General features: G+C 37.2%; 1 protein-coding gene across 2 annotated transcripts in view; it reads right to left on the bottom strand.

The window, feature by feature from the left end:
- Positions 1-24,030, bottom strand: part of Gramd1c (GRAM domain containing 1C) — a 73,147-nt gene that overhangs the window by 37,108 nt on the left and 12,009 nt on the right. For both annotated transcript variants that reach the window (XM_048346639.1, XM_048346642.1), the window contains exons 2-5: positions 21,692-21,776; positions 11,182-11,285; positions 10,520-10,615; positions 7,050-7,130 (exon numbers count right to left, since the gene is read on the bottom strand). In XM_048346639.1, the coding sequence (XP_048202596.1) occupies positions 7,050-7,130; positions 10,520-10,615; positions 11,182-11,285; positions 21,692-21,776 (366 nt within the window). The remainder of the gene's footprint in view (positions 1-7,049; positions 7,131-10,519; positions 10,616-11,181; positions 11,286-21,691; positions 21,777-24,030) is intronic.

The following is a 24,030-nucleotide window of genomic DNA, read 5'->3' as shown; positions in this document are numbered from 1 at the left end:
GAGAATTTTATCTCCCAATTCCAATTTATTCTAAAGAAGAATGAAGTGTTTCCTTCTAAATGAAAACTCACTCCACTAATTTTAGTAAAGTGTGTATAGACAGGTCAAATACGATTTGATGAACTGCAGGCAACCACCTTTTAGGAGAGTTGTTAAAATGTAATTACTTATATGGTGACATGATGAGAGAGACAAGAATGACACTGGAAAATTCCACTTCCTGAATGAAGAAAACATACTATGGATGCCAGCCTCCAGTATGTGCAAAAAGTCTAGTGTTTTTATCGTATTTTACTAAATCTTCATGAATTCAAACTACATATCTATATACTTATTTTATGGTGCTGACCAACTAACTATTATGTATATATATATATATATATATTACACATATACTGTAATTGATACTCACCTACCTCTTATGCAAACTATAAAAAATCCTATGGCTAAGCAAACTACGGCTATATAGAGTGAAGCTAAATTGAATAGGCCTATTAATAGGGAAGCTAGACATCTCAAATGGAACCTTATAAAAGCCTGAAACAAACGGCAAGTAAAAGAGTTACTAGCCAAAGAGATGGAGGGAAATACCAGACAGGTGAGAGGAAAGGCCAGAAAGAATGATGCGATGGAAAGTAAGGCAAGGAAGTATAGGACACCTGTCAAATATGGCTGAAAGGTCAGGTGACATGAACATGTGATGAGCACATATAGCAAACGCCAGCATGGAGAGGAGTGAGGCAGCCTGGCAAGACAGCTCATCATGACTTGAGTATGTGTGCTATGGGGGATGGGAGGAGCAAGTCAATGGGAAAAGAGGAGCATCCAGGTCATGAAGGCCATACTGAATAATAGGGCCATTACACTGTGGAAATACAGGGTCATTCACAAGTTTCATATAAGTTGTGTCTCAGTGGCTCACATTGTCATCCTGGCTTCTCAGTGGCTGAGATCTGAAGATCACAGTTAGAAGCCAGCCCAAGCAAGAAAATTTGAGACTCTTACCTCCAATTAACCACCAATTAAAAAAAAAAAAAAAAAAAGAGCTAGAAGTCAAGCTGTGGCTTAAGTGATAGGAGCACCAGCCTAGAACAAAATAGCTAAGTGACAGATCCTGGGCCCTGAGTTAAGACCCCCTACAGGCACAAAAAACAATCATACAAAAAAGTAAAAACTTGCCAGGCACTGGTTGTTTACACCTAGTACTCAGGAGGTTGAGATATGAGGCTCACAGTTCAAAGCCAGCTGGGGCAGAAAAGTCCATGAGACTCTTATCTCCAATGAACTACTCAGAAAAATGCAGAAGAGGTGCTGTGAGACTCAAGTGGTAGATTGCTAAAAGAGGCTCGAGGGGCTGGGGATATAGCCTAGTGGCAAGAGTGCCTGCCTCGGATACTCGAGGCCCTAGGTTCGATTCCCCAGCACCACATATACAGAAAACGGCCAGAAGCGGCGCTGTGGCTCAAGTGGCAGAGTGCTAGCCTTGAGCAAAGAGAAGCCAGGGACAGTGCTCAGGCCCTGAGTCCAAGGCCCAGGACTGGCAAAAAAAAAAAAAAAAAAGAGGCTCAGAGATAGCCCCCAGGCCCCAAGACCAGCACAAAACAGAAAAGAAAAAAAAAAGTAACACTTTCTCATTGTATTTTCAAACACTATTTGTGTGTGTGTGTGTGTGTGTGCCAGTCCCGGGGGCTTGAACACAGGATCCAGGGACAGTGCTCAGGCCCTGAGTTCATGGCCCAGGACTGGCCAAAAAAATAAAAATAAATAAATAAATAAATAAAAATAAAACTACCACATGGCCACAATTTCAAGACTAGACTGTTGAGACTGTTGTGATGACTCAAGCTAGGAATGAAGATAAAGTAGACATAGCTAGCAAAGAAGAGGTAACCATCAAGAGTATGCCAGGCTTCTGGCCTGGATGACTGGGTTGAAGTTGGTATGGTTCACTAATCCAGGAGAATAGGTAGAGCAATTTTGCAATCCCAAAATAGTGAAAAAGAAAGAAGGAATACAGGAATGCAAATACTTTGACCCTGCCAGGCTATCATATGATAAATATGACTGAAACAGCAGTTTGGTTTTTTTCTTTGTTGTTGTTTTGGAGGGGTTTTTATTCCTACTACATTTGAATATTGCATTACTTTGAGAACACTTGTAGAATACCAAGTAACTCCAAAAATAATGATCATTGCCCAGTGTCATACGAAAGAACAAAGCTTAATTAAGCCAAGCTGTCTATATGAGAAGACTAGGTACAGTCCTCGGGAGGTGACTTTCGTGTTACAAACTGAACAATATTTGGACAAAAGCCAGCACTGCTGACAGTGTCTGAGATTTAGGCTCAGAGACTAACCTAACCAAGACACACACACACACACACACACACACACACACACACACGCCATAGACTCATGAACCTAGAAAAATGATAATGTACAGTAGCAAGTTATATCTTTCATTAATCTTCCATTTTACCACCCAGAAATTGATTATTGGTCAGAAAACTGTGTGCTAAGCATGGGGTCTGAGCAAAGGAAGACAGCTTTCAGAAATAGCTAGCTGGAGCCGGATTCACCTCTGTCCCATCTCTGTACATTCTTTACTCATCAGAATCTGCCTCCCTTACACTCCCTTTCTGTCCTAAGTCTGACCACATCGCCTTCAGATCAACATGTTCTCTTTTGGTATAATATACAAAAATATAAACAATCATGTTTTAAACATTTTTTAACACATTTGATGAGCAGGGCTCTCTGTTGCAACCTTCCATTCAGTGATTCTCAAAACAGATGCTGAAATGACATATTGTAATTTGGAGATGGTAGTCCCTGTATATTTAAAAAGGTCCTCTGGTCACCTCATTGCTGGATCTAACAAGACATGCTTTTGCCTCTGTCCTGTGGAAATAAGCCTGAAAGCCAGCCTGTGTCTTAAGGCCTCCACATTGTAAATGGGTATAGACTGCTGCACTTTTAGGCCACAGACTTAACTATGCGTTCTCAGAATAAACTTACTTCCTTGAACCCACATGAACTGGCAAGAAACCACTATTATCTAATTTAGAGAAACACGGTACAAAAGTACTCTAATTCTGTGCACATTTTGCCTATATCTATATCAGTAATCTTAAACATAATGACAGTTATGTAAGTAGGAATGTAAAAGGCTTAACTGGGCTTTGTTTGTTCATTTGTTGGTTTGTTTTTTGCCAATCCTGGGGCCTGAACTCTAAGCCTGGGTGCTGTCCCTAAGCCTCTTTGTACTCAGGCTAGCACTCTACCACTTGAACCACTACACCTCTTCTGCCTTTTTCTGAATAGTTTATTAAAGATAAGGAGTTTCATGACCTTTCTGCCCGGGCTGGCTTCGAACCATGATCCTAAGATTTCAGCCACCTGAGTACTAGGATTACAGGCATGAACCACCAGCAGCACCCTGCTTTAACTGAGTTTTAACAACAACAAAAAAAACATAATTTTTAACTCTTGATACCACTAATAGTAATATTTTTCTTAGTAATTCAAGTACATGGAAAATATTTATTTGGTATTTTATTGTATACTGTTTCAAGATAGTAATTCAATTCTCTGTACAGACAGGTGATTAAAGAAATTGAGAGTTAAATATCTATTGAATTTAGGGTAAACCCTGAATGATTCTGAAAAAGAAAACCTATGTTTTCTCCCATAGACTGTTTCTCTAGAAAAGAAAATTGTAAATCTTTTAAAGGTACTAATTATTTAAAATCTAAATCATTGTAATTCTGTTAAACTTGAGTATTCAAAAAATGTTTATTCAATCCTGGCATGATGGCTTACACATATCATCCCAGCTATGAGGGAAACACTAGATTGGGAGATTCCTAATTAGAGGCCAGCCTAGGCATAAACATGAGACCTTGTCTGAAACAACTAAAGCAAAGGGCTAGAGTGTGACTCAAGTGGCAGAGTGCCTGCCTAGCAAGCACAAGGCCTTGAGTTCAAACTCCAGTACTAGGGAAGAGAAATGATTTATTGAGCATCTGTAGCACGTAATGTATCATTTATGACCCAAGTGGCATACTTTGGCGAATAAAGGGGCATAGTTAATATTTACTTTGATGGAGGCATAGATCCAGACATTCCCAGCCTATAATGAGTAAACAGAGATGACAAGCATGCTATATGGTAAACACTGAGCTTTTTTTTTTATTCATTTGTTTGTAGTTTATTTCTATTTTTCCAATTTTGTATACTACTCTACTGCATTTTCAAAAATAACTAAAATCATTTAGGAATCCAGGAGTTTGCTGTCACAAAGGAATATGGCTACTGTAGATCTCAAGTTACTTACTAGATAGATAAAAGTACTGGAACAAGTGGTATCTTCCAGAATACTCTCTTGTGCCTTATCATGCTTACTATTAGTAGTTTTTTCTTTTTTCTTTTTTTTTCTCAAATTTTTATTATCAAACTGACGTACAGAGAGGTTACAGTATCATACGTTGGAAATGTATCCAACACTGAGCTTTTAAGAAATGTAATTGTAATGAATGTTATAAAGGAGAAATGCACAGTGTAGAGGCTGATAAAGGACCGAGCCTAACTTCAGAATCATTAAGGAATTTCAGCTAGAACAAGAGATGGGAATGAAAGTCAAGTTCCAGGCGGAAAGAACATGTTTGAAGATACATAAACACATGCACACACACACACACACACACACACACACACACACACACACACAGCCTTTAAGAAGATAAGATATTGAAACATCTGATTCATGGCTGAAGTGGTAGACTGGGCCAATATTATGTTATTCCCTATATAGTTTTGTATTTTAATTTCAAAGACAATAGATATTAAACAGAAAGCTAAAATAAGTCCCCCTGGCACCATAGAAAAGTTAAAATAAAGAATAACAAAAATAGATCTCAGTCATTTTTTAAAAAATCATGACTTTGGCTGTAGAATTGTTCAAGGTTAGACAAACTGTTTCTGCAAAGGACCATATAGTAAATATAGGCTTTGTGAGCCATATGGTTTTCTGTTGCAGATACTCAACTCGGCTGCTATAGTGTGAAAACAAACAAATGAGCATGGCTGTATTCCAATAAAACTTTATTTATGGGCACCCAAATTAGAATTTCATATAATTGAAAAATGTCATGAAATGCTATTCTTTTTGATGTGTGGGGTTTTTTTTAGTCATTTAAAAATGTAAAATCATTCTCATGTGCAGACCATACATACACAAGAGGCAGGCCTGTCTGGTTGGCTCTGGTAGGGTTGCTGTGCTGGCTTAAACTAAGCAAAAGAGCTGATGACATGTTGGGAAAGGACGTTGGCCTTCTCTCAAACCAATGCATTATAAGACTGGGAAAGCATAGGTTGTATCAAAAACTGATGCCTTCCCTGTCCTTTAGGCCCATAAATTCCTGATAACTCAATGTGCTGGGTATAAGTGTTCCGCAAAGACTGAAAAGTGCAAAGACTGTCAACTAAGCTGAAGAGCTATAAATTACTTCCCAAGTGATCATGCTGACAGCTAAACACATGTCTAGATGTTGAAGACAAGACTTATGTTACACCAAGTCACATATTGAAAATAAGATACATCATCCTTTCTGAAGCAGTACATCAAGAGTTTTACAAATGGAAAAAAAAAAAAAGATGGTTCTTTTAAAAACATTATTTGTCAAAGGCATTACCATGGGTCCAGCTTGTTCCCTGTGGATTTTAATAGGGAAATAAACACTCAGACACACAGTGATTCTTGCGAAATCATTTGTAGTATTTAATCAAAAAATCCTTCTTCTAAATTAGTGCATTGTATTTAAGGCCCTCATGCAAGAAGTAAACAGACGTTACACATATGTATTTTTACTCGCAGATTCCCTAATTGCAAGTAAACATGAACTTAGCCTATTCTGAACTTAAATTCCCCAAAACAGTTTGTAGGTATTTAAGATAACTAGTGTATTGTTGAAATGACATAGTTTGCTTGACCTTGTGTAATTACAAAATTCTACAAAGTCAAGAAATCTAAGCAATGTGGTTTTATCATTTTAAAACAACTAGAAATAAAATGAGGTTTGTAAAATTATAGACAATATCATCATTAAAACAAGCACCTTAGCATCATGCCTGCCATCTGTAAGGTCATAACCAGGAGTTTCCATCACTGTTAGACATATTGGTCTGTTCTATACCACAGTTCTTTGAAGATCACTAGAAAAATTCAACAGAGGTAGTTTTCCACCCTTCTACAATGCGTATTCTTTTGTTTTCATAATTTTTAATTAAAATTTATTAAACAGAAGGGTAATGGTTATACAAGTCAGTCATCCCTTCCCTCACTCTCTCCCAGTTTTCCCTCCCATCCCCACCCACAAGTTGTATAGCTCATTTTCAACATAGTGTCCAGTGAGTACCATTGCTGCATTTGTTCACCCTTTGTCCCTTCGTTTCTGTGCCTCTCCTTACAGTGGGTTTTCTATTCTCTTCTACTCACTTCTCTTTTCTCTCTCTCTTCACTTTGCTTCTCTCTCCCTCACTTCTCTTTCTCCTCTCCTCTCTCTTTCTCTCTCATCTCCCTTTCCTCCTCCATTCTTCCCTCCATCTTCTCCTCTCTCCCCCATCATTTCTCTCTGGATAAAACCAGGAGCTTGTATATACCAGTGCTCTCAGAATAGTTGCTTCCTTCTCCAGATGAATTCTACAATCTTTAAGATTCCAAATAGGATAGTTTAGTATTTAATCCATGTGGATCATTAAACCGTGTTTAATCATCATTCGGTCATCATTCAGCTTATTAAAACAAGTATAATGTTCACTTGAAACAGGTTCATGTACAGTATTAAAGGCAATCACAAGGTTCAAGGTTCAAATCCCAAGTACCAAAAAGCAAACCAGAACAAAACAACAATAAAAACAAAAACAATTTCTAACTATGGATCATCTTTTGCTTGAAGTTTCTGCTTGAAAATCAAAGTCTAGTTAAAATTGTATTCAGAAAAAATAGCAACTTCACAACTGTTACTTAGGAAGACATGAGGAAGGTCTTACCTTATCCAGTAAAACATTCTGCCACAACCTAAATATACTGAGGTAACTTCTATCCCTGGCACCAAAAGATGTGAAGAAAAACTGCAAAGAAAAATGATAGGAAAAGTTCAGCATCAAGTGAATGGAAAGGACCTATCAGGCCTATGGAGGACCAAGGGACCTGCTATGGCCAAAAAATACTAGTGGCCCCACTCTCTATCTACTTTACATGTTATTTTAATAGGAAATGAGGTAAGCTGTTACATGAACAAGGTGTTTTTGTAAATCCTATCATCTCATAACAATTCATATATATTATAATAACATACAATTTTGTCAGTATTTATTGAAGAAAGGGATTAGAAATAGTCAGCTACTTATGTTCATCACAGTATGTTCAAATACATCTAAATTTTATGAACAAGAGAAACATTTTCATTTATCTTGAACTTGGCAATGGTATATAAATTTCTCACCACTTGAGTCACATATCTACAAAGAACAAAAAAATGCAAGTGGGTTTTTTCAAGGAAGAGTGCCTGAGTTTAAGCTGCAATACTGACACACACACACACACACACACACACACACACACACACACGTCACATGTTACAATATATAATTCTATGCTTACTTTCACTCCAAATATTCTCATGCATTAACTAGTTATTGCAAAAGCATATGTTAAACTAGACGTTCATGAGAAAATATAATAAAAGGAGCCCTTTTCATCTCTTCCCACCCCCTAGTGAGTGATCTAGCCCCTGAGGAGGGTCTTGTGCTGGAATATCAGAATCAGAGCAACATGGTAGTCACATAGTAAGCAGAGTCAGAGCTCAAACAGGGTATGTCAGAGCACAAGAAATGTTCAAACTGCTGAGAATTATCCCAAAGATACAGTCACCAGCTTGAGAGCACTACCACTCACCAAATCTGGAAAATTTGAGCATTAAAATAAACAGTAATAGTAAAGGAATTTTAACTCACTGACTAAAAATAAACCATAACTTCACAGTACTATAAGTAAATTAAATGTAAAGTTTCATGAAAACGGCATGTTTACATAGCTTCAAAACATCTTACAACAGGGCTGGGAATATGGCCTAGTGGCAAGAGTGCTTGCCTCCTACACAAGAAGCTCTCGTTCGATTCCCCAGCACCACATAAATGGAAAACGGCCAGAAGGGGCGCTGTGGCTCAGGTGGCAGAGTGCTGGCCTTGAGCAGGAAGAAGCCAGGGATGGTGCTCAGGCCTTGAGTCCAAGGCCCAGGACTGGCAAAAAAAATAAATAAATAAAAATAAATAAATCTTACAACAAAATGTTCATTATTACAAAGGAAAATATCCCTTATAGCAAAGTATGGTAAATATCACCTTAATCAATCAATGGAACTAGGGCTAGGGATATGGCCTAGTGGCAAAAGTTCTTGCCTCATATACATGAAGCCCTGGGATCAATTCCCCAGCACCACATATACAGAAAACGGCCAGAAGTGGCACTGTGGCTCAAGTGGCAGAGTGTCAGCCTTGAGCAAAAAGAAGCCAGGGACAGTGCTCAGGCCCTGAGTCCAAAGCCCAGGACTGGCAAAAGAAAAAACAAAATCAATCAATGGAACTATGATTATCAATGGTACAAATTAAAACCATATGACATCTAATATGATGCAACAGAAAACTATGAATAGTTATTTCCATATATTTCCTTCAAAACTATATACCTGAAATTTGACTACAAGAAGACACTGGACAGATACAGAGTAGGGGATATCCTTCAAAATAACTGATATATAATCTTTAAAAGTGTCAAGGGTATAAAAGCAAATGAAAAACTAAGGGACTCCTCCAGGAAATAAAAAGAATGATAACTATGTGTGATGTGTAATTCTGAACTGGGTCTATTTGCTAGAAAAGACATTATTGGGATAAATGTAGAAAGTAAAGTATGTTTTAAGATTGCATGATGGGAGTGGATAGAAACTAATTTCTTGATTTTGATAATTATATTGCAACTATGTAATTCTTTATTGGAAGTCATATGCTAAAATATTTAGAGTAATGAGGCTGTAGGGTGACAACTTACTCTCAAATAGCTCAGGGAACTACCCCATTATCCAGCATTACCACTCTTGGACATTTATCCAAAAGACTACATATCAGGATACAGTAAAGATACTTTCATACCTATGTTCACTGTTGCACAATTCGTCATAGCTAAGTTATGAAAACAGCCCAGATGCCCTATAGTGGATAAGTGGATCAAGAATGTGTATGTGTGTGTGTGTGTGTGTGTGTGTGTGTGTGTGTGTATCAAGAGGATAGAGATAGATAGATAGATAGATAGGGAGAGAATGAGAAGGGGAAGGGGTGACACTGACATTGACCAAAAAGAAATGTACTCAGTACCCAATATATGCAACTTTAATCCCTTTGTACATCACCTTTATAATAACAATAAAAAATTTAAAATGCATATATAATATATTTATACATAAACACACAGTGGAACTTTACTCATCTATCAAGAAGAAGAATATTATGTCACATGCAGGGAAATGGTGGATCTGGAAAACAATTATGTTAAGTAAAGTAAGTTAGAGTCATAGAGATAAAGGATGCATATTTTCTTTAACATGTGGAAGTTAGATCTTAATTATAAACATATCTGAAAACATAGACAGGGTAATATACACAAATTGCCTAACATGTGGCATACCCAGGGGAGAATTCCAGTTGTGTAACTCCTTTGAACAACTAACTTACAGGTTTAAGCAGAAACATGTGTGGGAGGGGTACGGGGGAGACAGATGAATGGAGAGAGGAAGGGTGGGAAAATAGTCATAATGCTCAATATACACATGTGGAAATGGAACCAGGTAATTTGAGGGGATGGGTAGTGTCAGGAGAGTAGGGAAAGAATGGTGGAGGAGGTGAAATTGATCAAGATGAATTATACCCATAAACTAACAGATTGAACTGAGACAGCTTTGTAAAACCAAGAGGGAATAACTCATTGCCAATGCTTACACTACCTGTCTCTTGCATAAAGAAAGGGAAACTTAGCATGCATGAAGTCCTGGGTTCGATTCCTCAGTACCACATAAACAGAAATAGCTGGAAGTAGCACTGTGACTAACTGGTATAGGGTTAGACTTGAGCAAAAAGAACCTCAGGGACAGTGCCCAGGCCCTGAGTTCAATCCCCATGACTAGCAAAAAAAAAAAAAAAAAAAAGTACTGAGCTCATAAAGAAAGGGAAAATGTGGGTAAATGGTTTTTTAAAAAAAACTATTAAGGTACAAAAAGGAGTCAGCAATCATTTAGATTTAACCACCAAAAACTAAATATACAGAAATCTTATATCCAATACAGTGTGTCTCCACAAAATATTCCTAATTCAAAGATGAGCTGCCTATAATTCTGGTTCTAACTATCTGCATGGAGCAGAGTTTCTTCACATTATGTGAGATGGCAAAGGTCAGCAACATTTCTTACCTTTTCACCCTCTGTAATGATCTGGATAGCATTTGGGATGAGTCGAGCCGTCTTCTCCTTGGTCATAAAGGTTATATTCTTTAAAGCAATAGAAATCTAAACACACAAAAGAACAAATGTTATAAAGGATACTTCCAGAAGTATAAACAATACAAAATACCAAGTATTACAACAATCTAAAGAACATTCAGTTGAAAAATCTTCAGGGCTTAATAAATGCATGCTGTTTTCTTCTGACGAACAAAGGTCAGCAGTCAGAATTTCTTCCCTTTAGAATTCTTCCCCCTCAACTCCTGTATCCAACATTAGGAGATGGTATGAAGAGACATGCTCTGTGTTCAGGTTCTAAATTCACACGGAAACACACTAACACATTCAGTCTTTCAAATAAGGCATGGGTTTGGTATAAAACAGATATACATTCAATCCTTTTTCAACCTGAAACCTTTCTCTTAGTGTACTAAAGAAGTACCAATGGAGCTCAATGTATTGTTAGAAAAATCTTATTACATAATTCTACAAACAACACGTAAATGCATTTACGTACATAAAAGTACAGATGCACACATATATGTATACGAATTTACTTTGGAATCATCTATGCTTATTTCTACCTATGCAATTATTTGAAGCAACAAGACAAATGCAAAAATAAATCTTACCGTAGTTTCCCATGTAAAGATGTTGCTATAGAAACACAGCCAGTTTTCTGAAAGGTACAGTCGTCCCTGAAGCAAAATGTCCCTCTGAAGAGCACATGCATAATCTACACACACAAAGAAAGAGCAGCTCATTCCAAATCACAGCAGCTGAATAAACTTAATGCTATCTCAACACTTGGAAAGTCACCATTGTTTGTTCATTAGCTCACTTGTTCATTCATTCATTCATACTTTGGATACAATATGCGGTAGATAATTTTCTCGTGAGCTAGGATTCTCAGGAATTATCTGCATGTTATGGAATCATGTACAGGGAAGACTAGCAAAAATAATAAGAATAAATACAAAGATAAGCATGATTACAGACAAAGATAGATAGAGAAAGCTATGGAAGTTTGTAAAGAGAGCTAGATAGATAAGTGGGTGAGGGGAAAGTGCAGAGAGCATTATCAAGAATGATTGTCCTGAAAAAAAGTATTCCTTAAAGTCTAGAGATCAATAAAAGTCAGTATCATCAGGGAACAATACATGCAAAGGCCCTATGGTAGAAGGAAACATCAAACTCTTGAGCAATTTAAGTGATAACAGATGGACCTTTGGATTGCAGGTGCTATAGAAACTGGTTCCTATAAAGTTTCACAGGCCATGATAGAATAGAGTCTATGAGAACACAAAGATGAGCTTTCGATAGAAAAAATATGGTCTCATGTATATTATTGAACACTAATTTACTCACACTTAAAATGGACTTTCCGTAAGTTAGTTGGAAGTCCAGGGGAAAATTGATGGTAGCTCAGAACAGAAGTAGACAATATTAGAAGACAAAGGTAATGAGATTCAGAGATATTTATGAGGTGGGGCTGATAGGGCATTGGTGATTGATGAGATACTGGACAAGGATTAGACCTTGCTCAAAGATGCCTGGGAAAATTGTATACATTTAACTCAGTCTCAAAATGGATCCTCCCCATCTCAGCATCAAAATCTAACAAAATCCAGTCTTCAGTTTAAAAAAGAACTACTAGAGCTGATCCAAAACTTTGGCAAAGTTGCAGGATATAAAATAAACCTTCAAAAATCAACGCCCTTTCTCTATGCTAATGACCCGAAGACCGAGGCTGATATCAGGAAAGCAACTCCCTTTGCAATAGCCCCCAAAACCATAAAATACCTAGGAATAACCTTAACCAAAGAAGTGAAAGACCTCTTTGAGGAGAACTTTAAAACCTTGAAAAACGAAATTAAGTCAGAACTAAGGAAATGGAAAAACCTCCCATGCTCCTGGATTGGGAGGATTAATATAATCAAAATGGCAATATTGCCAAAGGCTATCTACAAATTCAATGCAATACCCATTAATATCCCAACACCATTTTTTGATGAAATAGAGGAAGCAATCCAGAAATTCATATGGAATAATAAAAGACCTAGAATAGCAAAAACAATCCTAAGCAGAAAGAACAGTGCTGGAGGAATTACAATACCCAACTTCAAGTTGTATTATAAAGCTATAATAATAAAAACAGCTTGGTATTGGCACCGGAACAGGCCTGAAGACCAATGGAACAGAATTGAAGACCCGGGAATGAACCCACAGAACTACGCCTACTTAATCTTTGATAAAGGGGCTAAAACAATAGTTTGGAAGAAAGATAGCCTCTTTAACAAATTGTGCTGGAAAAACTGGCTCAACACATGCAACAAACTAAAACTAGATCCTTATATATCACCCTGCACCAAAATCAATTCCAAATGGATTAAAGACCTCGAAATCAAAACAGACACCCTGAAAACACTAAAGGAAGGAGTAGGAGAAACACTTGGGCTCCTTGGCACAGGATGGAACTTCCTTAACAAAGACCCAGAAAGGCTACAAATCAAAGAAAGGTTGGACAAATGGGACTGCATCAAACTGCAGAGCTTCTGCACGGCAAAGGACATAGCTCGCAAGATAAACAGAAAGCCCACAGACTGGGAGAAGATCTTTACCGGCCATTCAACGGACAAAGGCCTCATATCTAAAATATATGCAGAACTAAAAAAATTACCTTCCTCCAAAACAAAACCGCAAAGAACCAATAGCCCCCTCATCAAGTGGGCTAAAGACTTACAAAGAGACTTCTCTGATGAGGAAATGAGAATGGCCAAGAGACATATGAAAAAGTGCTCTACATCACTGGCCATAAAAGAAATGCAAATCAAAACAACATTGAGATTCCATCTCACCCCAGTAAGAATGTCATATATCAAGAAAACTAACAATAACAGTTGTTGGAGGGGATGTGGCCAAAAGGGAACCCTACTTCATTGTTGGTGGGAATGTAAACTGGTTCAGGCACTCTGGCAAACAGTATGGAGATTCCTCAGAAGGCTAAATGTAGAACTCCACTATGACCCAGCAACACCACTTTTGGGTATCTATCCAAAAAACCACAAACAAAATCACAGTAATGCCACCAGCACAACAATGTTCATTGCAGCGCAATTTGTTATAGCGAGAATATGGAACCAACCCAGATGCCCCTCCGTAGACGAATGGATCAGGAAAATGTGGTACATATACACAATGGAATTTTATGCCTCTATCAGAAAGAATGACATTGCCCCATTTGTAAGGAAATGGAAGGACTTGGAAAAAATTATACTAAGTGAAGTGAGCCAGACCCAAAGAAACATGGACTCTATGGTCTCCCTTATTGGGAATAATTAGCACAGGTTTAGGCAAGTCACAGCAGAGGATCACAAGAGCCCAAAAGCTATACCCTTAAGATCACATAAAATGATGCTAAGTGAAATGAACTCCATTTTATGGAAATGATTGTTATATCACAGTTGTAACTACTTTCAACATCCCATGTGTATCTGTAGCTTCTACTATTGATGATGTTCTTGTATCACCTTCTTGTGATTGTATCTACACTATCTCTGTAATCTTATCTGAGTATATTGGAAACCGTGTATACTGGTATTAGAACTAGGAAATTGAAAGGGAATACCAAAATTGAGAGACACAGGGTAAAAAAAGACAAACAACTACAAAAGCAATACTTACAAAACTGTTTGGTGTAAGTGAACTGAACACCTCATGGGGGGAAAGGGTAAGGGGGAGGAGGGAGGGGGGTATGAGGGACAAGGTAACAAACAGTACAAGAAATGTATCCAATGCCAACGTATGAAACTGTAACCTATCTGTACATCAGTTTTATAATAAAAACGTAAAAAAAAAAAGATAAAAAAAAAGAAATAAAGTAACAAATTTTCCAACAACTTATAAGGATCTATAAAAATAAATGCAGAATAATGGGAATACACACATGGGAATAGTACACATATGAGACAAAGGAATTTTTGGAGGACTAACAGAACTAGGAAATTCACTTTTGTCTAAACTATCATTTTCTTTTTTTTTTTTTTTTGGCCAGTCCTGGGCCTTGGACTCAGGGCCTGAGCACTGTCCCTGGCTTCTTCCCAGCTCAAGGCTAGCACTCTGCCACTTGAGCCACAGCGCCGCTTCTGGCCGTTTTCTGTATATGTGGTGCTGGGGAATCGAACCTAGGGCCTCGTGTATCCGAGGCAGGCACTCTTGCCACTAGGCTATATCCCCAGCCCTAAACTATCATTTTCCAAATCTCTATTCTTATTTCAAGTTTTTTAAATATTCAGAAAATGGTTTTTAAATAAAATGGGCTAAATGAAGGAAAAATAAATAAATAAAAATAAAATAAAAAGTAGTCTCCTGTACATGTCACTGCCTACCAACAAGTGGATACCATGTCTCTAAGATTAAGATTTGGCTCAGTGGCTAATGGAAACACAAACTACTAAATTAGTGATCGAATATGAAGAGCTACTCTAAGCAATTTAAGTCGCTAAATTTAAAAACTCTATAAAGTAATTTGAAATGTTAGAAAAAAAACAACTAACATACATCTTGAAACATGAGAACTTCATTTACAACATTTCTAAATACTAAAAATTGAGCAAAATCATCATTCACAATGCTTCCTTCAGTAAAACAAAACTGAAATGTCACCAAACAACAAATTCCTAGAATAAAAGATTAAGCAGATTAAGTTACTCATTTATATGAATATGAATCTCCAAATAGAGATTAAAGGCTACCTTGTGGTGTCATGAAATTTTTATCTAAGCCACTAAAATGTTTTCTCATTCCAGTGCTTCTGAGACTTTGAAACAGAAAGAGGAGAGCTATGGCCCAGTTCTCATCCAGCAGGTCTGAGGCAAGGTTAACAATCTGCCTGTCTAACAGGCTGTCTGGTGAGGCCCATGTGTAGATGACACTGCATGTGTTTAGAGTAACTATGTGAAAAGCCAGAGTACCCACCTAGAATATTTTAACTAAAGACAATTTAGTAGACCTCACCGACTTTTTCAGTGATTAAAAAAAATAAATTCAGGAAGAATATGTGTTGTAATCACTGTACGCCTCAGTAAAATTGATCTTTTAATGGTAGAGACAGTATATCCTAAGAAGAAATGGCACATTTTTATTAGCATGTATCAATACCACAAGGGGGTTTCATTGTGATAATGCCATAGAGGTATACAGGTACTTTAAAAAGGATCACCTCTTTGTTATATTATCTTAACTCTGTCCTTTCCTCAGCTTTTTCAGATAATGTTTGATGGGTTTCATTGTGCTATCTTCATAATATATATATATATTGCATTAACTTCATTCATATATATAGATCATACATAATATATACATATGAGAGAGAACTATACTTTGATCCTCTTTACCCTTTTCATACTCCACCTTTTCCCTCTCCTCACTCCTGATCAACTTTCAGATTCATATCCCACCATAATCGTCATCATCACTTTAGGTCTAGGTCACACCCATGAACGAACACATACTATACTTGGCTTTCTGAGGTTGGCTTCTCCTGCTTAGCATGATAATTTTAGTTCAGAACATTTTCTTTAAAAAGCAAAGAGATTTTATTTTTTTTTCCTCCTAATTTCCCTGATAGAAGAGCATATGTACCAATCACAATCATTATTTCAGGAGGCAATACTCTACCTACTTTGAGTCACACTGACAGATTCACTTACAAAATAATAGCTACCTGTCAAAATTATTTATAGGTTTTATAACTTTAAAATTGATTTCTGGGAAGTTATAGTAAAAATTAATGAACCAAGTAGATTTGGTCACTTCGATGCATACATTTACACCAACTTACTATCTCTTATTACCTGATCAATTTTGGCACAACTGAACAGCCCCAAGTTCTGAAGACTTGCTTCAATAATTATAATAAAAACAAAGACTGGAAGACAGTGCTATGGAAATACAGAAGGAGGCAAAACCACACACCAGTAAGCTTCTACAGATAGTATTAAGGGCATACAAAAATAGACAGGCTGTGCTATTGTCTAACCAAAGAACTTGTGGACATACTGTCCACAAAGAAAGTGACAATTAACTAAGAAAATGTGTTCTAGCTATGCTTCCATCACCCCATATGTAAGGAAATGGAAAGACTTGGAAAAAAATCATATTAAGTGAAGTGAGCCTGACCCAAAGAAAAATAAGCTCCATGGTTTCCCTCTGTAATAATTAGTATATGTCTAGGATATTCTAAGCAGAGAATCACAATTGTTCAATAGCTATGTACATACGACCATATAAAATGATGCTAATCAAAATGAACTCTAAGATATGAAAGCAAGAGGTTTTTCTTTGTTGTTGTTTTAATGTATTGTGTGAAGTTCTTTCTTTCTTTTTTTGTTTTTTCCTTTGTTTTATTCCCTGTTGTCACTGTATTTCATTTTGGTGCCCTGTGTCTTGTATATATGTTTATATGATTTGGGGAAGGGAAGTTGAACAATAAAATGGTGAGACAAAGGACAAAGGTGAACTAATACAACAGTGATACTCACAGACACTGTGTTGGAAATGAACTATAACACTTGGATGGGAGCAGTGGGGGGAGAGGAAAAGTAGGCAAAAAATGAGGGAGGGAGTAACAATGCTGGGCAAGAAATATACTTATTACCTTATACATGTAACTATAACCCCTCTGTATATCACCTTGACAATAAAATTAAGTTTAAAAAGTAATTTTAGGGGCTGGGGATATAGCCTAGTGGCAAGAGTGCCTGCCTCGGATACACGAGGCCCTAGGTTCGATTCCCCAGCACCACATATACAGAAAACGGCCAGAAGCGGCGCTGTGGCTCAAGTGGCAGAGTGCTAGCCTTGAGCGGGAAGAAGCCAGGGACAGTGCTCAGGCCCTGAGTCCAAGGCCCAGGACGGCCAAAAAAATAAATAAATAAAAAATAAAAAAATAATTTTAAAAACCCACCAATGATAGGAAATACATATTCTTGGAGAGTCCAATAATGTTAACATTGCTTTTTGAACAAAAAAACTTTTGGAAGATTGTTTTTAGGAATGCTTTCAGACTTAGTATTGTTATAATTGTTCTATTTATGTATCTATCTACCCACATATCTTGCTTTTTACCTGTAAGAACAAATATTTACTGGGAAAAAAAGGTAAGACCTAATTTTCCTGGTGCAGAAAAGGAAAAATAGGCCCTGATTTTCTTTAGATAACCTATGAATTCTTTTTCTGCTCCTTTGTAGATGGATGTGAATCTTTGAAAAGCTCAATAGGCTTCTTGCCAGTTTCACAACCCACAAATATTTCCTGGAGGAACTGGCAGCCATCTCTTTGGAATGTATACATTTAAGAGAGAGCTCTATCTCCAATTTTCTGTAAGAAGATAGGAACTAATTCCAGTGAGATCTTCTCCAAGTTGTAAAACTCTCTCCTCTCATGAAGATAACACAGTTCTTTTGGCCTTTGGACTAGACCAACTAGCCATCTCTAAAGGCTCCTCTAGTCACTAGGTAAATTTGGAATAAATGTGACATAAGATGATGCCAATCTTTTAAATTGAGGCCTAGTTATTTGGTGGGGGGTGTATGTTCTGATTCTGGGGCTTAAACTCAGGACCTGGTGGGTACTGTTTCTGAACTTGTTCACTCGAAGCTAGCAGTCTACCACTTGAGCTATGGCTCCACTTCCAGTTTTTTTTTTTTGTTTGTTTTGTTTTGTTTTTAGTTAGCTAGAGATAAGAGTCTCACAGACCCTTGTCTGGGCAGGCTTGGAACCTCAGTCCTTAGATCTCAGCCTCCTAAGGAGCTAGGATTACAGGTCTGAGCCACAGGGTAGCTTGGCTTTGTTATCATGACTTTAGAACCTCTTTGAAGAGAGTTGTATCCACTTGCTTGTATCCCAGGAGTAGAGATTTCTGTCTTGGTGATCTCTTATGGATTGCCTGGTGTTTGTTTGCTTATTTGTTGTGTGACAAGTTCTCACAAGGTAGCTCACGCTGGCCTTGAATTCACAGTCTTCCTGCCTCAGCATCCTGAGTGCTGGGTTACATATATATGACACCAAACCTAGTTCACAGTCTGGTTTAATAGTTAACCCGTGACCAAACTGTTTTCTTTCTACTCTTCTACTATGTAGAAAGGTGTTCTGAATAGTCTTAGATTTTATGTTTCATCCTATCTCCCAAAATACTATTTACCTTGCATACTCACTGAATGTGAGAACCAGGAAAAAAAAACCATTTTGAGCAATGATGTTTCCAGAAAAAAATAATAATATGGTCTTTCAAGCTGAATGCCTTACAAGGGATAAACAAATTTAGCGTTATGTAAATTATTTTAGTTGAAAAAAAAACCAGTATATACAACTTATGGTCCAAGTTGGAAGGGATACTAGGCATGTGTTTATTTCCTTTTCCTTCAAAATTCTTTCAGTGTGACAGAGGAGACATAGAAGAGATTAAATTTGTTACAGGGCCTATTGGTGGGTAAAAGAATGGGTTTGTTCACAGGCTGAAAGTTCTGATAAGTTTTTGAAGATAGGAAATGGATACCAATGATTAAACTCTAGGGAAAAGAAATTTGCAACTCAGAAAAGGTACAGAGGAAAGAGACAATGTCATTCTTCCTCCAACTGCACACTTGAGCTCAGGTAGTGTTGATGAGTGTCCCAGAATGGAAGTCTGCTTCTGGCACATAAGGTCAGAGGTATACTAGAGCTGAAATCTTCAGCTAGATGAAGGTTTTGTCCTATTCTATGGCAGTTTTAGGAGGTGGTAAGGTGGTGGAACCTTTAAAAGGTGGGTTACGAGAGGGTGTACCTTTAAAGGGGATATTGAGACCTCGGTCCCTTTCTCTTCCCATCCTCTACTATCCCCTCCCCTCCTCTCCTCTTCCTTCTTCATTTTCTTTTTTTCTTCTTCTTTCCTCTTCCTCTTTCTCTTCTCTTCCTGCTCCCTCTCCCTCTCTTTCTTCTTCCCTTGCTTCCTCCTTCCCTTTCTCCCCCCTTCCCTCGCCCCTCTCCCTATGACCTCCATCCTCTCCAGCATCACAGGTACTATCATCGATACTGCCCTGTCACAGGACCAAAAGCAATGGAGCCAACTGATTGCAAGCTCTGAAACTATGAGTCAAAATAAATCTTTCCCTCCTTATGATATGTCCCTGTGATAGAAATCTGACTAACATAGGGTGGCAATTTCAACCTGCTTCCTTCTCAGCACGAAATAAAGATTGTCAACCAGCATTCCTCCCTTCTACCTCTCCACACAAACACAGGAGCGTTCTCTTGGGTTAAACAAAGGTGTATGCTTGCAGAGGCAACTCACTCATATGGTCCAATTAGGCTAGTCCTTCATTCATAATATGAAATGGCAACCATAAAGCTATATAATTCGTATTTTTGGTACACATTCTTCTCCTCTCCTCCTTACCATCCAGATCCAATTCATTTCAAGATTAAAAATAACTCCAAAAACAAATTAGGAAAATTTTTACTCTTTTTTTTCTATTGCATAATTTAGGACCATCTGTTCCTTTAGAGTTTAATAAAACTGCCAAGTACCAATGGCTCATGCCTGTAATCTTAGCTATCCAGGAAGCTAAGATCTGGAGAATCTCAGTTCTAGGCCAACTTCAGCAGAAAAGTTCACTAGACTTCATCTCCAAAACAACCAGCAAAAAAGCAGGGATAAAGGTATGGCTCAAATGGTAGAGCACTAGCTGAGCAAGTATGATACTCTGTATTCAAGCCCAAATATCAACAGAAAAAGACTTATTGCAAATTAGGATTTGTCTATATATGTACTATGTATAATATCTTCACATGTATATGTATATATGTACATAACTATGTGATTAGTACAACTAGACCAACATTATTTTGAAAAATTTTGACAAATGCATATATTATAAACATACACACACGAGCAAGTTCAATGTAACATTAATACAATTACCCAATTGAATATGAAAAGCCATTAAAAATAGTCTGGAGCCACAAGTAGTGCTAATAAAAAGAACTCTAGACAAGATTTCAAACAATAGTCACTGTGTACTCCTATTGAAATTCATATGAATTTGAATTTGTGTATAAACACATTACAAGTATTTACAGAAATGATCTTGATTGGAAGGGCCACTACTTATTTACTGTACACTCTTAATTTTTCATTTGAAAATTTTATCTGGAGAAGATATTATTTGTAATCAACAATGTTTCAAATGTTATTTTAATTTGTTAATAAGGCATTTATTAACCTGATTATCTACAATTTCAGTTACATAAAATTTGACATTTTTCAACAGTTCTAAAATCTGAAAAATGCCTATAAATAAGTATTTTGAATGAAATAACTACCAACAACCAAATCTAGTAATATTTTTAATTGTCCTGACTCTATAAGTTTATATAAAAAAGTATCTTTATAAGAAAACTAAATTTTTCCTCTTCAATCCTCAAAAAAAAAAAAGTCTGTGAACAACAGCATGAATAATTACTTAGCCCTAAAACTTTCTTTCAAATTGCTCTATGAGCACATTCGTTAAAGAGGAAAGTTTTCTGGAGAAAGTTAATATATATTAAGTGTCAAGTTTACATTTTCCCACCAAAAATACATAATGCAAGTACTGGAGAAAAAAAGTGTGACAAATCATTTCTTCTTAGTTCCATTTTCTTAGTACTTAATAGTTTTATAAAAATCAGCAATTGCTACTCCTCAAATTACAACTTAATTTTGCATTGTCGTTATAAATGGTAAGACAATGCTGACCTTAAAGACTATTTCCCCTCTAACATAAGGCTTAAATTTATTTTATTTTTGTCGGTGGTGGGGCTTGAGCTCTGGGCCTGGGCGCTGTACCTGAGCTCTTTAGCTTAACTTAAGGCTAGCACTCTACCACCTTGAGCCACAGCACCACTTCGGGTTTTCTGGTGGTTAATTGGACATAAGAGACTCATGGCCTGTCCTGTCCAGGCTGGCTTTGAACCACAATCATCAGCACTCCCTGAGTAGCTAGGATTAAAGGCATGAGCCACTGGTGCCCAGCTAAGGCTTAAATTTTCTATATATATTGTCATTTTACCCCTTCTATTTCAATAAAGAGATTTAAATATTTTATGTAAATTGTATGTTTTTACCTGCTACCAGCTTCTCTGTATCAGGTAGATGTGTGAACTGCTTTTTATATTCTTCATTCCTGTCTTTATACGTAGAACTTGAAATCTAAAACAGTAAAAAGAATAAATTTAATTACCATCGCCATGTCTTAGAAAATGTATTTCAAATGGGATTTGAAATAATATGCTTTTTATGCCATATTTTGTGTGTCCTTATATGAAAAACCACATAAACATCTCAAAAAACATTTTTTAAAAACCCCACAGGAAATTACTTCCAACAAATAGCAAGTTTGGCAATCTTGTCTGCAAAGTAATTATGTAGCTGGAAAAAAAATCTTGCTAAAAACAATAATTTCCAGAAGCTGTAAATTGGCTAAAGACATACAATAAACTGAGAAGACTTGGTTCACAAAAATGTACTGATCTGGGCTAAGGATGGCAGACACCTCTGGCCCTCTTCCTTTGGCCTGGTCCTGGAACCTTTCCTCCTCCACAGTTCAGTCAAGCTCCCTGAAGTGACAGTTCCATAAAGGTAGAGCAGGCCATGAACAAATCTGAGGATAAAGTCTCAACAGGAGCATGCAGACCTAGCAGATCAGCAAGAAGACTTAGAGAAATCCGAAGTATGGGGCTCCATATTACCTTCACAGTCCTCAGACAAGTCTAGCAGAGTTCAGAAGCCATCCATGCTAGCCACACGGTCTTAGCTAGAAGACATAAGAGATCCTAGAAAAACATGGATGCTTGCACAAACTTGAACATGACCTGAAGTTTGAGCATATTTCTCACGGAATAAATTTTATATGGAATACATTTTTACGTAACTGAGCAGATAATCTGTCTAGAGAGTCCCTTTCTCCAAAAGAATACCCTTCAACACAGAAGAAAACATTTACTTAAGAGTTCCATGCTAACAAGGCAATAGCTTTTAAAATCTGAGATGCAATTCATATACCACAAAATTTACCCTTTGGCAATGTACAAATTCAGTGGACTGAGTATACTTACAAGGGTATGTTTTTATTTTTTATTTATTTATTTTTTTGGCCAGTCCTGGGCCTTGGACTCAGGGCCTGAGCACTGTCCCTGGCTTCTTCCCGCTCAAAGCTAGCACTCTGCCACAGCGCCGCTTCTGGCCGTTTTCTGTATATGTGGTGCTGGGGAATCGAACCTAGGGCCTCGTGTATCCGAGGCAGGCACTCTTGCCACTAGGCTATATCCCCAGCCCCTTACAAGGGTATGTAACCACCAATACTATGTTATTTCAGAAAACATTTACCATGTCAAAAAAACACCCCTATTCCAATAAACAATTCTTTTCCATCTCCCACTCCACCCAGACCCAATCACTGATTTTTCTGTCTCCACAGATTTGCTTATTTTGAAAATTCATTTAAAAAAGAACAGTCTCCTACTGTGACCCTTTCTGTCTGTTAATAATTCATAATTCAGTTAGAATTATATATGAAAGATTTGCCCATATTGTAGCATGAATCATTACCTCAATCCAGATTATCAATGAATAATAGTCCACTGAATTAACATATCAAATCTTAGCTATGCATTCGTCAGTTGATTAATATTTGAGTTGTCCCACCTTTTTTTTTTTTTTTTTTTTGGCCAGTCCTGGGCCTTGGATTCAGGGCCTGAGCATGACCATCCCTGGCTTCTTCCCGCTCAAGGCTAGAACTCTGTCTGCCACGTGAGCCACAGCGCCCCTTCTGGCCGTTTTCCATATATGTGGTGCTGGGGAATCGAACCAAGAGCTTCATGTGTAGGAGGCAAGCACTCTTGCCACTAGGCCATATTCCCAGCCCTCACCTTTTATTATAAATAAACCTGCTATAGACTTTCATGTAGAAATTTCTGGATGAAAATGTTTAAAGTCTCCTGGGCATTCACAGAGCTTTCTGATTCTCAAGTCTTTTTGTCGAGAGTAAAAACACGTCCAAGCAGAGTCTCTGTGAATATTGTCAGTTACTCATTCTCTGTGATCATCTTCTGAAACTCCTCTTAGATTTGTGATAGACTTTCTCTCCCTCTTGGGTCTTGAACTGTTCTCTTTACCTGTCACTGATACAGTGAGTCATCTTCTAATGTCTATCTTTTGTTTTGCTGTTCTTTCTTAAGCTACCATTTTCCATGCCCACTATACTTTTTAATGATTATTACTTCAATTACTACATATTTAATTTCTAGAACTTACATTTCATTGTGTTTCAAATTTTCCTGGTGTTTGATCATATCTAATTCTTTACTAGAATCTGACTTTTATACCTTTACTTGGTAATTTTATCTAAATTTTAGAGAGTTTTTTCTGGTCTGTATGTTTGATGATTTATTTGTTCTGGCCTGGG

Source organism: Perognathus longimembris, chromosome 5 (genome assembly GCF_023159225.1).
Source record: "Perognathus longimembris pacificus isolate PPM17 chromosome 5, ASM2315922v1, whole genome shotgun sequence".
Taxonomy (NCBI): Eukaryota; Metazoa; Chordata; class Mammalia; order Rodentia; family Heteromyidae; genus Perognathus; species Perognathus longimembris.
This window is presented reverse-complemented; position numbering and strand designations above follow the sequence as displayed.